The sequence below is a fragment of the Brienomyrus brachyistius genome, chromosome 14, assembly GCF_023856365.1.
Source record: "Brienomyrus brachyistius isolate T26 chromosome 14, BBRACH_0.4, whole genome shotgun sequence".
Lineage (NCBI taxonomy): Eukaryota > Metazoa > Chordata > Actinopteri > Osteoglossiformes > Mormyridae > Brienomyrus > Brienomyrus brachyistius.
The window spans coordinates 24,312,894-24,329,712 of record NC_064546.1 but is presented as its reverse complement, the minus strand read 5'-3'; the positions used below and the strand labels follow the sequence as shown (position 1 = coordinate 24,329,712).

Here is a 16,819-nt window from a genome sequence, read left to right as displayed (position 1 = left end):
GCACGGCGGATGTCGCTCAGTCAAGGGGGCGCCGTCTGCTTTTCCTCTCCGAGGACATTATTGAGGAGTGAGACTGACGACCTCTGCGATAAAACTAAAACAGTCCCAGTTAGCTGTGGCTCACTGCGGAGCCAAGAGTGTCCTGTTTTCCCCGTGTCTGCCATCACTACTCAAGCCTGTAATGAACCACAGTCCAGCAAACGCCTATTGCTGTACAGAAAAGCACTCTAGCGGAGAATTACCATGGCGCTTGATGACGACGTCATTGTTACGTTCTAATGCTCTTTCCAAATGATCCCTGCAGAAGGTTTTAATCCATTTACAGACCATAATGCTCCTTAGTGCTTCATGTTCTTAACCACTATGCCCCCTCCTGAATAATGTCCCCATACAGACAAGATGGTCTGATCTGGAACGATTGACCCAAACCTACAGAACACTCTCAGACTCCATTAACTCTGACTTCAGCAGCTGGATTTGGGACAGACTCACTAGCCACGCGTCTGCAGCTGGGCAGAATGACTCTTCGCGAGATCAAGAGATAACTGAGACTCCCAAGGGAATCTGTGCTGGTGCGGCACTCCCACCTGCAGGCCCTTTCCTAACATCCATCTGTGTATTAATAACTCCTTACATGCAGTTTTTCCAGGAAGTTTGGGAATGTGATCCCATTGTCCCCTCTTCCCGGAACGGCGTCCAGGACCTCACAAATGCTATGTCACAGCCGATCAGGGACCCTCACTCCCTGACTTTGACTGACGCTTCTGGGCGCACGTGGGCTTATCTAGGATGAACCACACTAAGAAGGTATGGATGATGGAGGGGAGTGGGCCCACAGGTCCTGGAGAGCAAGGTCGAGCCCCAGCGTTGGCCAGTGTGAGCCTCACGTTGGCATTCTCCTAACCGCAAGACATCCCGTCCACAAGCCCGCAGGCTCATCACCGTGAAGATGCCCTGCACCAGTTTTCTTTTAAACGTATGAATGCAAGGGGGCTGAAATGGACCTGCCCTAATGACGCTACATGCCGTGAGACCTTTGGCTCATGTAGACTCCGAGGGGCTAGGACCACAAACATCCCCAGAGAGCATCGACCATTTTGGGTTACTCATTACAGCACGCAGGCTCTGAGATAGACGCCCCAGACTCCGAGGGGCTAGGACCACAAACACCCCCAGAGAGCATCGACCATTTTGGGTTACTCATTACAGCACACAGGCTCTGAGATAGACGCCCCAGACTCCGAGGGGCTAGGACCACAAACACCCCCAGAGAGCATCGACCATTTTGGGTTACTCATTACAGCACGAAGGCTCTGAACTAGACGCCCCAGACGAGTGCCCGGTAGAGATCTCGAGATCCTCTGGGCCCATGGTCCAATCAGGAGGGAGCCAGGCACAAACGTGCAGGTAGATAATCAATCCCCCCAAGACGTCGATTAAGTTTATTACAAGATGAATAGTTTAAAATAATAGTGCCATACAACAAGTGATGTGGGAGGCGGGGGGGGGATTGTTTAAAAAATTTTAAAAGAAAAACAGGTCAGACCTTGGTGAGGGGGGTTAAACAGGAAGTTGAACTTGTGCAACTATTTATACACATGGGGAGGAAGGCAGCTCTGGGCGGCGCGGCAGGAAGCGAATGCGTGCAGCTTTCAGTTTGCAAATCTGCACATTTGGGGGGGGGGGGGGAAATCGCAAGCACACGAGGGAGAAAAACAAAAGTCTGTCACTTTTCCAGTGCATGAGGATGAGGAATCATCACTGTCTTCACGATCACGTGCTCCAGGCCCCTCCAAAACAGACAGACACAGGCGGCAGGAAACGCACTTTAAAAATGTTTATTTACAACCTCTGCACTCAGGACAGAGAAGGAGGTCTAAGTACAAAAACAAAAAAGGAAAAAAAAATAATAACGACCTGCTGAATCTCCCTGAGCTTTACAGAATCAAAGAGAAAAATGAGACTACATGTGGGAGCAGAGAGAGAGAGAGAGAGAGACAGAGAGAGACACAGAGAGAGACACAGAGAGGAGGACAGAGAGGAGGACAGAGGTTCATTTCAGGGAAACGCAGGAGCTGTATGCTCAAGAGACACAAATCATATTCAGTACATGAAAGGAACCATAAATGCAAGGAGATGCATAAGCATCACATCTCATCACATTCCTTAATCTAACCCCCTGCCCTCCCCCACCATCCTCCTGAAGCCATGGGACAGACCCTCACAGTCTATCTGTCCAATCATCTTCCATCAACCATCGCTCTTTTTTGCAATGGGAAAAAAGGTGTTCGCACCGGCCCGCTCCTTTGAGATTTCTGGCTGCGCTGCTCACACTGGCGGATTCTTTCAGATTTCTGGTGGCATGTAACTAGACATTGGCTTGATTTCCTGCACCTGCCACCCCTTTCCAACCCGGTAAATCAAGTGGCGAGGAGGGATGCAAAAATAAAAAAGCAGTAAAATTCCACCCCCTCCTATTTATTTTAATGCGACTTGAACCCGACGCCAGTGGAGAATGAGCTCACTGACTTCAGCTAAGGACACGGCTGAGAGGAGCACGCCGACCACGGTAACATTACTGCCGCGCTGCATCGTAGTTGCATGGCATCAGGAGGCAGACAGCCCAGCAACGGTGTAAGACAGAGGCTCTGCGCCAAGAGGCTGCCCTCCCTCTATGATCTGGAGTCTTGGTTGTCATCCGTTTGCCTTATTTTTTTTTCTCTCTACCCATAATCGCTCGTGGGAGAATTACATGTCAGGAAAACGTGAACCCATCGGGGAACTATGCGCGGTATCAGACACGTAAGGGCCCAGCGACGCACTGCTCAGTCACAGATGGACCAGGGAATGACAGGCCAGTCCAGAGGTCCACCCCAGCGTGGAGCCGGTGCGTTTCACCCCGCAAAGTCCTCTTAAAACCCTTAACCGCCTTCCCAACAAGAAACACCTGTTAGGACCATCTCTCACACCACAGTCACAACCGTGCAAAAACAAGAATATCCCCCCCCATCCACGCCAAACACAAATGATAAACTTATAAACTGGCTCTGGAATCCATAAAACATTGACAGTTATTAGATTAAACACATATGCAGTATGAAGATACGGGGGGGGAAAAACAGAGAAAAGAAAAATAACACATTTCCCCATGTATGCCACCCCCAGCACTGAACGTCCAGCCCAGTCCGCTGCTCTGAAGTCATGTGACAGTCATGTGACTGCACCGGTGGTGCAGGGGCAGGGTGGTGGCGATCCGTGGTCATGAGACACAGTAGCCGTGGGATTATGGGGCAGAGCGCGTGCGTGTGTGTGTGGGGGGGGGGGGTAATGGTGAGGGCCCCTGTGAGCCCCATGGACAGCACCCTAACGCAGAGCTTTAAAGCGATGCTGTGCTGTGTCCCTGGAGACGCTGGGCGAGTCGCCGTTCTCCAAAGTGTCAGTTTAGCCTTGTGCAGTAAGTCCCGCCCACTAGTGCCTCCGGACGGTGATCATGGCAAGTCTGTGCATGTGTGTTCCCGCCCCTGCCCCCACTGGCCCGCCTGGTGCCCCTAATGCTGCGAGTCTGGTCCCGGCTGTCCACTCTGCTCCTCGAGGTCCTCCTCTCCCTCCTCCTCCTCTTCCTCCTCCACCTCGCTGACCAGGAACTCCTCCGGGGGCCAGCGCAGCTCGCCGCTCTCCACCTCGCCCTCCGTCGGCTCCACCACGATGGACGGCAGCCTGTCCTTCAGCTTGCAGCTGCGGTCGAAGTCTGACGGGTCCGGAAAGATCTGCGGGGGAAAGGGGGGTAGTCAGGTCACAGGTGAAATGGAGCCCCCCCCAGATTACTGAAAGCACAGTGCATATTCCTGCTGCAGCAGCACTGACATGGATGCTGTGTTGGTTTAACGTCATGACAGCAACTAGGGCTGTATTCGTACTGAAGGTATGGACATTAAGAGGTGAAGACTTCACAACTAACGATAAAACATAAACAGTGAAAACAAGATACTTAAGATGGTTCTTGGGGGGCTGTTGCGGGGGCCCACCTCAGACAAAAGCCCCAGAGGGAAGCATCCTGTCATCAAAGCATGATTCCTGAAGTATTTTAACCGAAAAGATGGCTCCACCCCCAAAACCTCCTTGTCATGTGACCTCGGACGCACCTTTACCCAGCTCCAAGGGAAAGGGGTGATGCTGTGAACCGTGCCTTCTGCTGTTATCGGGAAAAGCTATTTTTAAACATGCATATTTCGGAAGGGGGGGGTGAGATCGCAGCCTGGGAACAGGGCTGAGTGGGAAGCGAACATGAGGCCTGTGTCCCGCTGCGAGAGGCAGGGGGAAGAGCCAGCGTCCCTGATGTGGGGTCAATGACCCCCCGACCCTGCCCTGTCAGGGCTTCCTAGAGCAGGAACAGGAGCCCCCCCCCCCAAAAAAAAAAAAAAAAAAAACTCCCCCAGAGGTACCAAGAAACATTCCTCTACTACAAGTCTTATACCATGACAGAGGCTTGGTTAAAGCTTGGGGGGGGGGGGGGGCACACCATAGGAAGGTCTTGCAGGGTGGAGGAAGTGGCAGGCAACCACACAGCTGCACCGATGCAAAACGGAGGGGGGGTGGGGGGGGCATGTATGCACAGAAAGCATAGCTGCAGGAGCGAAGCATCTCCTATTGACAGACCCAGGTTTTACTGTAGAAAGCCAACTCACACACTTAGCTAACGATGAAGGTGGCTTTTGCATATTCTCGGCCTGGCTCTGTGAATCTGTCCAGAACATTGCTGGTTTGAATCCCACGGCCAGCAGAGGTAATAAGAACGCCGGGCCCTAGGCCAAGGACCCCAGCTGCTTCAGGGAGAGCGTCGAATGGCCACCTGCATGGCGAGGCCAAAGAGCTCCCATGTTCAAATGGCTATTAAACCATCATCATGCCTGGATGCCTTTTGTGAAGCGTGTTTTGTTGCACATGTCCTAGTGTCACCTGCGTGACCCCCCCCCCCCCCCCCCCCCCCAAGCGCAGGCCACCCAGTGAGCCACTGCAGGCGTCCCCTCTACTGCCGTCGCTCTGCACAGCCAGGAAGAAAAGAAAAAACACTAAACTAACACTAACTCCCTTAAGAAACATGGGCTTTTCAGTGCTGGACATCGTTCTGGACGGCGGAATGTGGTACTGTACCCCTTCCTCGCTGGGGGAGGCAAACAGCCTGAACACCGCAACCTGGGCAAAACAGACCCCCCGAGGGCCGGACAAGGCCCCCCTCCCACTACCACAAGACAGGTCAACCCCCTGTCCTCACCCCCTACCCTTGCTGTAACAGAGACTGAATGTTTGTATGGCTATGAGTCAGCGAGCTGCCCCCCCCCCCCCCAGCTGACAGGACGCAGATGCACACCAGAGTCACAGAATTGTGACCCCATGTGACCCAAGGGGGGGAGCTGAGCTTCACCCTGGTAAATATTGCAGACGTGTGTGACAGACGGATGCGGACGCAGACAGATACAGACAGACGCTCCCGGTCTCCCCCGTGGTACCTGGTAGGAGAGCCGGTCCTTGCTCGGATTCAGGCGGATGTCCTCCATGGCAGTGCCGGTGATCATCACTTCGGTCATGTCTCGGCAGGGCACAAACACGGAGCTGGATCCGGAGCAGGGCGGGAGGGGAGAGAGAGGCGGATCAGCCCACCACTGCACACTGACAACATCGAAAGGCTATACCAGGAAATAAACCAAATCTGAATCAAGGTGCTGTGCTGTAACCCTGGGCAACGAGGGCGGTGGGCTCCATTTAACCAAGAAACCTCAGTTCGTTATTACGCCATGGCCGTGCTTATCACATAGTACAGCCTTAACCTTAGAGAGGCTCTTCACTGCCTCTTAATCTCAAATAAAGGGCTCAGTTCCTCAGACTAGCCCCCCCCCCCCCCCCCCACCTTGCTCAATGCGCCAGACTGGGGGGGGGGGGGGGGGACGCAGACGTGCGCTCTGTCCGTTTCCCATCGGGCTGGGGGTCTGTGGGGAAGCTCTGCAGCACAGTCACTGTGGCGAGGACCACTCGGCGTAGCACGTGCGCGGTTCCGAATGCAGTGAACTGTGTCGCAGTGGTACGGCAGTCATCGTGAAAGTGTGTCGTGGGCGTGCTAATTAGGGAGCATGCAACCTTGCATATGCAACCCCCCCCCCCCGTACCAAAATGCTACAGCTGGACGGAAACAAGCATGGCAGCAGAAACACCACTGCAGCCCCACTGCTCCCCAAGGCCTTCAGAAACCCATCGGGCTTCCGCATCTGCATGAGGAATGAGCTCATCCCAGCATGCACAGGTGCTCTTCCTGCACAGTATGACAGCCCCATTGCAGGTGTGAGATTAATGGCTGCCTGTCGTGTTCCAGTCACCTGGACCCGACTGGCAGTGATACTGGAACAAGGTCTGCTTGAGCCTAAACGCTATGCATGGTATCCACACCAATCCAGGACCCAGCAACAAGGTCTGTAGTCATTCTCTCAAACAGCAGCATGCAAGCAGACAGTCTTGCATTTGCGTTATAATCGGCAAACACACTGGATGATCCCCCCAGAAGATGCTGACATTTATACTGATTTAGCAGACGCTTTCATCCAGAGTGACGCACACTTCAGAAAGCTGGGTCCAGCCAGTCCAGAGGGCAGCTGGGGGTTAAGGACTTTCCTCAAGGGTCCACCGGTGACATCACTCTGCCGACCCTGCGATCTGAATGACCCCCAGGAGAGTGCAGCCAAGATTAAACGGCACCCCTCGATACATGTGGAGTAGAGGAGGGCTTGTGTGGGAGTGACTCTGAGGGCCGCCACGGAAAGATTAAAAAAAAAAAAAAAAAAAAGGGTTTCCATGCTGCCAGGGTCATGTGACCCATCTGGCGCGGCAGAAGTCAATCCCCGTACGCCCACGACAGAAGGCGAGCGCGCTTACAGTCGCGGAGGGCGGCCCATCTCATGGAAAACAAGATGGGACCGTCTTGGGCACCTCAGATCTTGCTATGGCCTCCTCCACCATGCCATTGGTCAGCTTTGGTCATGTGTCAGCCCCACCGAGACCACCTTCCCAGAGAGCCATTTCCGCATAGCGACACGGCTACTAAAACATAAACACAGAACAGAGGCCATATGCCGGCCTCAGTCGTTTCCCCCAAACGCGGACGTCCCCCCCCCCCCCCCCCCCCGTCTGAAAGGCCCAAGTTCTACCGGCACAGTTCTGAGAAAAGCACGGGAATTTCCCCCAGCGCCGCCGACCAAAACACCGCGCGGCGCGTTTCCATGGCTGCTCGCTTTCTCGAAATCGCATGTGCCGCTAATCCTTGTGGTTTGACAGAAATTAATTTAAATGCAGGCAGCATCTTTAACATTAGATTAACACGCTACATTTACGGTCAATCCAGGCGAATTACCTAGTCCAAAACAGTTTCGATTGCAACAATGAGCGTTAGAATGCTGATGAATAGTGATAGACGGACCCAGCCAAAAGTCTGTCTTCCTTTTATGTAGCCCTGTTTTTATGTCATATTAGTTTTGCATACAATTGTAATACTTCCTGTACCAAAATTTCCCTCATTACTAGTTGAAATAATTTTTTTTCTCTGACCATTAATACAGCACTGCTGGACCAAATGTATTACAGCAAGGCCCAAAGGAGTGGGCAGGGCTTATTTCACAACCAATCAGAAGGGGGCTCCGCAGAGCACACGTTGCATCAATCAATCAATCCTGTTTTCAGGCCAATGGAATAAGGTCACATATGTCCACTTATGGACTGCGAACCAACTGCCCTCTTTGATAAACCGGAAGTCCGAATAGCTCCCCTTGTTGCATTTGGGCATTTGCTGCAGTCAGAACAATAGCTGGAAATATAAAAATATAAACAAGCCGTAGGATATGGAAAAGATGACAAATAAATGTCGACATTAGTCAGGCAGACGGGGGAGGAGCCTCTGAGAGTCCCGTCAGCTGAAACGTGCCGAGAAGGGGTCCGAAAGATAAACAGGGAGCATCGGCAGTCATATTTCAGCTTGGGATTCGTGTAAACATCCTGCGGAGCTAAGAATAACGGAATATCGGGCTAATAAAACAAAAGGGTGCTGTGGAGAGCAAAAGGAAGCCGGAACAGGCCATGTGATCGCCGGCATTTTGACAGCGAGTACTGCTGGGGTGCCTTACGGCACACGGCTTCACACACAGGAGTTGCGAACAAAATTTCTGTTTGAACAAACGTTTCATGAGCCTGGCAAATCCCAGCTCACTAGCAACAAGAACAGTTGCAGCATCATGGTAGTGGGGGGGGGGAAGATGATAATTCCCGCCACTATGGCTCCTCCCACCCCCATCACGGCCCTAGGGCAGTTCAGATGTGGGCAACCATTCTATCAAAGTTCTGGCCAGACTGAGGGGGGGGGTGAGCTAGCGCTCAGACCTTCTGTAACGGAATGGACTAGCTTTGGCAGGGGATTCTGGGTAGGCCCACTGCTCCTGCATGATGCAATTAAAAGTTAGTTACCAGCTGTGATTTACACCAGACAGCGTTGCCGGTAGGTCAAAAAGGAAGTCACTGCCTGGCATAATGACCCGAGGCCCCCACAATGATAAAGGGGGGGGGTGGGGTGGATACAGGGCTGTGGCCCCTGGTGATTAGTGTCAGCTTGCAGGTGACTCTTAGGACAAGTCTGCAATGCAAACATATGAAGGGTTTCGACGGTGTCACAAAATTAGGAATGGCTGGCTTAAATGCAACCCTATGCAGGCAGCCTCACTATGCAGAGAGTGGGGTGTAGTGTGGGGAGGGATGCCCCTGCCCCTGCCTGTGCCCCTGCCCGGCCCTACACCAGGCCCTCTCCTGCATGGACGGCTGACTGTAACGGTCGTGCTGCCACTTTGCCACCTGCCACAGATCGCAGGCTGCCCAACCCAAGGTCCGGCTGCCTGAAACCGCTCGACGGCTAATTAGCTCTGATAAGGATGGCAAGGTAGCACACAGGGAGAGTGCTGGCTGGAGAGCAGGGGGGGAGCTTATCTGAGAGCCTGGAAGGCTCTGCTGTTGTACCCTTGAGCGAGATACTTATATTTCAGTGACATTGTCAAAATTGTGAATCTCTTTGTATAAAATAAGGAACAACTACCTTATACTGCTTACCAAACATAAGGCAGAATAGGGAACTATTACTGTGGGGGATGAAGGTTCTCTTTCATCAGACTCAACCTAAACGGCACCTTAACCCCCAAGCAGCAAGTGCCACAAAGCACAGCCCCCAGAGTGCCCTGTCACACGATGTACCTTCAGCTGTTTGCCAAACATCCAGACAAGCATCAGACCCCAGAGCTGATAGGCTTTGCGGTGCCCACACCATGAGAACATTCAGACGTTCCCCAGCAGCTGCGGACACTGCAGATACAAAGCCCAGGAGGAACCTTCGAAGTGTCACCTCAGCCTAACAGCTGAAACACTGCACTCAAACACCTCAACCGCCCTTACCTTTTCCGATCAAGGCCAGAAGAAAACAGGATTTGACAAAAATAAAAATCTTATTTTATTATGAAACACGACCAATGGCTTTTCATTTCTTTAAAGCTAGTGAAAGTGAAAACTACACAAGTAGAGAAGTGGCTGGGTGGAACAAAGGTGTATCACAATAATGTCAAACTACCAAAATAGCCAGGCAGTTCCACTCTGACTCAACGGTGCGCCAAATGCCGCTTTATGCAGAAAAGAGCTTCCATTACCAATAAGTGACAGGAAGACGATGACATGCATGCGCCCTGATTCAAATATAGGCAGCAGTTCGCTCGTTTCTGAGAAGGATCGGAACGGAGTACATTTATAATAACTTAACAGATAAAAAACTCCGCTGAAAGGCAGCATCTGATATCGCGTAATATTTATAAAACAGTGGTCTGGACACATAAAATACGTGTCACTTTGACATAAAAATACATACGCATTATCCCCGCCAGGTCCATCGCCGTACTGCTGAAATGTTTCTGAATATTAATTAAACTCGTCCCTGGAAACTATAATTCATGGCGTTAATGATTTGATTGGGGTATGAAGACGACGATAAATCGGTTTCTCCTCCCTCCAGACTGATTTGAACACGACACGAGCAAGAACATGCACGACTACATTTCCTTTTAAATAAAGATTAATGTGCCCGGGTGTATGAAATTTTCCAAAATACCACTACTTCTCCCATTTCATTAAAAACAAAGGTCAACTCGAGGACATCAACTCCAAAGCACTATGCTGCAAAAACACGAAGGACCGAGCGCGACGCTCGAGGAACCTGTGATCGCCAAATATCAGATCCGCAGTTCTTTCCCCTCAAAGAAAACGAAATTAAGGCACGCAGGGAGTCAACTCTGACATACAGACAAACAGTAGAGAGTACAATTAACACGGCACAGGAAGAACGGATACTCACCAGTATACTTGATGATAATAAACAGACATGAATTCACACTTGCAGATAATTTAGTTCACTACGGGAAACCTCCTTTTTCTTTTTCTCCCCAGATTATACGCAGGTGTTGCCTGTCACTCTCCAACAACGTTCCTAAACACTACCAAGACGCAAGCGCTGACGGCACTCGAACCCGACGCTTAAGACTAGTACCTCTGAGTAGCGCTGCCGCTGGCGGACGCGTGAATATATAGTAGAGGCGTAGCCTCACGCGCCAGACACGCCTCCCTCCGCACGCTTCTGCAAATTCTTCAATGGCAGGGAATCGTTTCAGGATAACCCCTGGGCCAATCACACGGCGCCGTGGCCGGCCGCCAGTGACGACAGAAACCGAACGCAGAATTCATTGGCCAGGGACGCGAGCACCGCATCATACGCACGATGAGACCCCCATTCAGCTTTGCTTACGCGACATATCAGAATCAGAGAGCCGTGAAGAGCTTCATTGGCCCTTTAAATCTGCATACTGTGTAGCTGGAATAACACCCCATGCAGGCAAACTACGCCAGCAAATACGCAAAGTTAAGATTATTAATAAATATACAGAATATATACACATACCGTTTAGCACAGACGTCAGTTAATACACAGAAACCCGCCTATGCGTACACATGCCTGACGCGTGAAGGACACCTCGACCTTAATTTTTTGTGGATTTTTCAAATTCAAAGGTTATTACTTGACAGCTCCTCAGTGGATAATTTCAGTGTAGCAAAGCTGTGCGTGACATGCTAATATAACCCCCCCCCCCCCCGTGTTCCCTTCCAAAGGAATTTAATTTTCATCCGCATCGGTGCTTTTCATAAACCACATATCACGGTTCCCTATTTCGAATGACTTACATAGAGCGTAACTCAAAAGGTTTACAGGAAAAAGGTTTAGTCTAAATAAGGCACACAATAATCAAAGAACAAATAACATTTGATTCCAAGAATAGCAAGCGGTATTATAACTAAGGTATTGGAATTGAATAACTGTTAGTTTTACTTTGAGTGAAGATACTTGAAAAGTATCGCGAATTGATCCTGTAATATATACCATTGCAGAAACGAGATTCCAGCGGCGTCATTTGTTCTGGATCTGCAAAACCAGAAGGCTTATTTAACATACAGCTGCAACGTCAAAGAAACGTAGCATGAATGGGGATGAGGTGATGTTTTACATGGCGCTACATGCAGGGCTACATGCAAAGCACGCCAGGCTTCCCGCTTCCCATATCAAATATTATATTCGACATGGGAACACGAGGACTGTTGCTGTGCCTTTGATGAAATTCACTTATAATGAATCACCTTACTAAAATGCACTGCATATTAGTCCATAAGATTATCTATTGTTAAAAGCTATGCAAATATAACAATTTTATTTACATATAAATTTAGTCTCTGGAAAGACTTAGGCTACATGCCCACACAAATTGGGACAACTAACTTGAACGTAATTAGTGAAAAATCTGTATTTTGTTATATTCCAACAAGATGCTTGTCATATAATCGAAGCGTTTCCCCCCTTAACTTCAGATAACTTCAGGCTTTATAGTGATCGGCTATATAGTGATCTCTTCTCGGTCAGCTCTTCACTTTCCGTTTAAGAGAAATGCACGTTCAACAGAGTTCAAGCTGGGTGATTGCAATGGTCAGTTTAAACACTCCTCTTTCTGTCCGAATTGTCTTGCCGTGTAGTGAACCCATTGGCGCCATCTGTTGTCCATGTGTAGCCGATTCGTATAGGACTAACTAATCTATTCCTGTCGACGGCCAGCTTCAGATCAATGAATACCATTGAACCTGCCGCAGCTGCACAGCCCTAACCGCCACGATTTACTGGCGAATGTGAGCGCTCATTAACAATTGGCTGTTCCTGTTTACCTACACGGCTCCTTTCCTCCACTCTGATGAATGGTCTCAGCTGCGCAAGGAACGTTGTACCGGTACTCATGTGACTGATCTCAGATCTGGCCAGTCTGTACCCACCACTAGTAAGGCTCCCGCACATCACACTAGAAGTTTTCTTCTGTTGATTGTGGTGTCTGCAGTTTTGTCCTCTAGTGAAGAAAGATCACTACGCTATAACACATCAGGACCAACGGCAAGTTAAAAAATAGTGTAGAACACGCATAAGTTGTCACCCTCCACAAGCCTTTAATCAACCTTTATGTTAAATTTGTTCCGGATCTTTGACTTTGGACAGAAATCTGACGCGTACCTTTGATGAAAAAGTTTGAGACCCCCTCATATATTTTTGATCCCTCTCACAGTAATTAGTGAGATTTTCGTTTTCACACTCACAAACATTGTCTGTCACCTTCGATCTTCCAGATTACTGTTTGTCACCACAAGAACCTTAGAGACTCCTCTGATGTCAGTTTGCTTTTCTCTCATGTTCGAAATGTCCATCTGATCTGCCCTAGATGGTTGTCTGGACGTCTTGTTGGCGTGTGCTTAAGTGCGCGGCTTCAATAGCAGTTGCAGAACACCTCGGTCACACGTAGACCTTCTGTGCTCTTTTATGTGTGAAAAATCAATGAGACATCAAACACTGGTGCAATTAGAACCAGCCGTTTTGTCAATTTAAAATGTAGGGGCTCGACAAAAAAATACAAATAGGCGCATCACAAACTCAAGATAAAAGCGAATATTCTCAGTCTGTCTTATGTGCACCTTTTCTGCTGAAAAATGTTGATTTTGCACGTATGGTTATAATGGACTAACCGACCTTTTGTTGCAGTGCATTTGGAGTACACTGTGTCATTATATTTGTGTACTTACAAGTATCCTTTGATAGGCACCTAGGGGGCGATTGAACACCATCACCTTGTAAGTCAAGCAGCATCCTTAGGTTACCGGGGGTAGGCCACCAGCAGTGGATTACGGAGAACATGCTGTGTGCTGAGACCTGGCTCCACATGACGTACATACTGGTCTGATAACCCATAATCCAATCATTCAGTACCTTTGACCTGAATCTTGCCACCTGAGATGTTCTATATATGCTTTCCTGACTTGAGAGAATAGAGAAGATTTAGACCGTGGATCCTGTGCCAGCTTTGGCCACGTTGGAAACTTCAGCCCCCCAAAAGCAAAGCTGCATTGAAAAAAACATGAATATACTGCCCTCTCGTGGGAATTAACTACACATTACATGTCGGATCTGCGGCTTCGTTTCGTTGTCGTGCCTTTTTTTTTTTTTTTTTTTTACTTTTTTACAGCTGAATTCAGGACACCCCATGGGCGTCGCCACCATTAAATCTGAGGGGGACGTGTCATAATAATTCGTTTTTACCCGCCCCACCGAACATTTATCAAAAAATATTAGTTTTATGCCAGTGTGTCCCCCGCACATTCAAAATGCTTCTAACGCCCCTGGGACAGCCTCTCGGTAGTATTATATCCCCCGAGACAATGTTCTGTCTCCAAGCCAAATTTTAAATGTAACTGGATGATACACTTTTAGATAAAGCGTACCTATGCGTGTGTCACAGTTTGTCGTGAAGCTGAGTGTCACTACTCAGTATTTCTCGTTAATTAAAGCAACTTACGCAGTTGATAAATATAAGTTGCTTTTCTTCAGTGACATGTCGAGGGCTGGAAATTAAGCTCGCCTACTAGGTACATGAAGAACATTAGCCCGCTGGCTAGTAAAAAAAGAGCATGTCAGACTGTATTCTGTACTAAACCAGCCCGGTTGGCTAGTAGCAAAAATTCCTTCTGTGAACATGAGCATGCAACATTTTGTTGGACGCATCTGAACCATTACGCCACCTGCCGCCTGATTTACGTTATGACGCCTAAAGGTTTCACATTACGTTTCCCTGCTTCCAGGATGCCAAGAAAATTCCGACGTCGGGTGGCGTTTAAGCTCTGTTTTTTTATTCGTTGTGAATCAGGGTGCGAAGGGTATTCCTTTAGCAGACCTAATAAACGACACGCATTGGACGGGTAATTAATTAATTTTTTCATCAAATGGCTACTGCCACCAGGAAGACTGTTCGTACACCTTACTTATACCATATTTTTTTCCGTTTTTTGTTAGACGGACTAAACCATCGCCGTGTAAACGGTTACATTGTTAAAGAGGTATCATGTTTCTCAAATTTCAATCAGTTAAAAGGACTGAATGTAGAAACACAGTGTTCTTCCAATGAATATGACTATGAATATGAATATGCCCTCTCTCTTCCTTCCCATATGTCTAGGTGGTGCCTGAGGTGGCACCATCTCAGCTGGAGTCCTGGTCCAGTCCCACAGAAGGGTAACAACTGTGGCATCGTGGGTGCAGCCTTCAGTCTGCCTCCCTACACAGGCCAGCATGGGGAACTGATTCACCTTACACACAGTTTACACCTTGTTTTTAGCAAGCAAGCCCAATCTTTCTGTTTCAGGAATGTTAGCATGACCGGGGTGGGGGGGGGCATGCTGGCTTTTTTCTTTCATTCTTTCTTGTTCTTTTCCCCCGTTTTTGCATTGTTGCATTAATGAGTTGGGGTTACTCTATTGTGAAAGGAGCTATATAAAAATAAACTGAAGTGAATTGAATATCCAAGGTCATATATGCTGCTGCATGAAATCGCTGTCTACAAAACATTTATTCAGCTTTGTTAGGTGCAGCCTAATAGTAGTAATTACTGGTCCTTGGTATCATGCATAAAGACCCAAAGTGGCAGCGGCTTTATGCAGCTTTTCGGTGTGACTCGGATCTCTTTGCCTTAACGGAAAATTTAGCATGTGGTCGCTCCAAGATCTGGGCCATGATCAAGCCATGGAGCATAGAAGCTACAGCAGAACTTGCCATCTCTTTCAGCATCTCAGCATCAAGCCATAAACCCCTACAAATCAAATTAAACTTTGGTGTCAAAAAGTATCACACGCATGCAGCAAACACGTCCCACTTCACTGTTCATTCATTTTTCAAAACCTGTGAAATTGAGTGCATACACACACACATGCACATACACACACACACACACACATATATACACGACTCGAGTATGGGATGAGAGTTCCTTCAGCTGCATAAAAGGTCAGCATAAAGAAAACTTTAGGAGGGTATGAGACAATCCAGTCTGCCCGCAGCAGCAATCTTTCTCTTCCTGCTGTGGATTATCCTACTACAGTACTATAATTTTTCAAGTTACTGAAACAACCAAAGTTATTAGAGTTAAAATTACTCTGTTAATACCCCGTCTCACATGCATCAAGACACCTGCCGTTTTTTGTAATCCCGATAATATCCGCCAGATGGCAGGGATGCGCAGCAAATGGAACGCCGGCGTAATTACTTTCCACAAGATATTCCAGCTCAATAATCCTCTGGCCTTACTGTTGGTGAAACGGAAATTAAAATGCTAATTTTGTGAAGCTGTTCATGGCTTATTGGGGGAACATGAGTTGTCCTTTCCCTGCTATCACTTGGCCCTCCGCTACACACGATGCCTTCATAGATCAATATTTGCCTGTTGTTTCCACGCACGCGCTCGCTCACTCACACGCACACACACATTTTTTTTGTCTGTCTCTCTGCGCATTTCCCCCCCGCTTCTCACTCTCGTCCCCCGGGACTCGGTGTCTTTTTCAGAAGCGCAACAGAGATATCAAATTCAGACCTGTTTCCAGTTAAAACCAGGCTCGAAAAATGCCTTTTGGAAAAATGGTGAAAGTATTAGCCTGTGTGGGGGTAACGGGGGTAATCGATAGTGTTTCGCTTTCTTTATTGGGAGTCGTTGATAAGCAGGTCACCCTGCGTTGTGTTAACGTATTAACAGCGGATACCCAAAAGATATCGTCAGAGTCATGAATTAATAGATTTGGGTATTGGGACGGCAGGTAGATATCCCTATCAATATTTCTGGGAGTACAGTGTGTATTTAGGACAGCAGGGGTTCGGGGTTAATTTGGTCCTGACCATTGCTGAAACCAAGGGCATAACTTGGGGTTGAACATTGGAGCGTTTGAGGCCTTCACCTATTTAAGGGGGTCCAGGGTGTTCGTTTTGGCTGGTTTTGATTATAAGCCCCCCCCACCCATCTCCCCATACTTTATGCCCATGATTGAGAGCAAAGGGAAGCCCTTGATTAAGATACTGGGGGGTTGCATTTACGTTCTTGGTGAGGTGTGGGAGAATATGGGAGAATAGTCAGTCAGCTGAAGTCGGTAAAAAAGGCTCCCCCCCCCCCCCCCCCAAGCCCAGGTAATATGCAAAACCACAGAAACGGCCTCATCTGGCACTGCTGCCGATTATTGGCAGAATACGATCCGCGTTGGGGGTGGGGGGCGGCTCACCGCTGTTAATTGATGGACAGTTATATTGAAAGGCAATATTCAGCAGCTAATTGTCTGTTTACTGCAGTATTTATTGGGAAACTGG

General features: G+C 48.8%; 1 protein-coding gene across 1 annotated transcript; it reads right to left on the bottom strand.

The window, feature by feature from the left end:
* Nucleotides 1–1,822: 1,822 nt before the first annotated feature.
* lbh (LBH regulator of WNT signaling pathway) lies at nt 1,823–10,635 on the bottom strand. Its single transcript, XM_048975170.1, has 3 exons — nt 10,418–10,635; nt 5,508–5,610; nt 1,823–3,767 (listed from the first exon to the last, which is right to left on the bottom strand). The coding sequence occupies exons 1-3, from the start codon at nt 10,444–10,446 to the stop codon at nt 3,549–3,551; spliced, it is 351 nt and encodes a 116-aa protein (XP_048831127.1). The 5' UTR covers nt 10,447–10,635; the 3' UTR covers nt 1,823–3,548.
* Nucleotides 10,636–16,819: the final 6,184 nt, after the last annotated feature.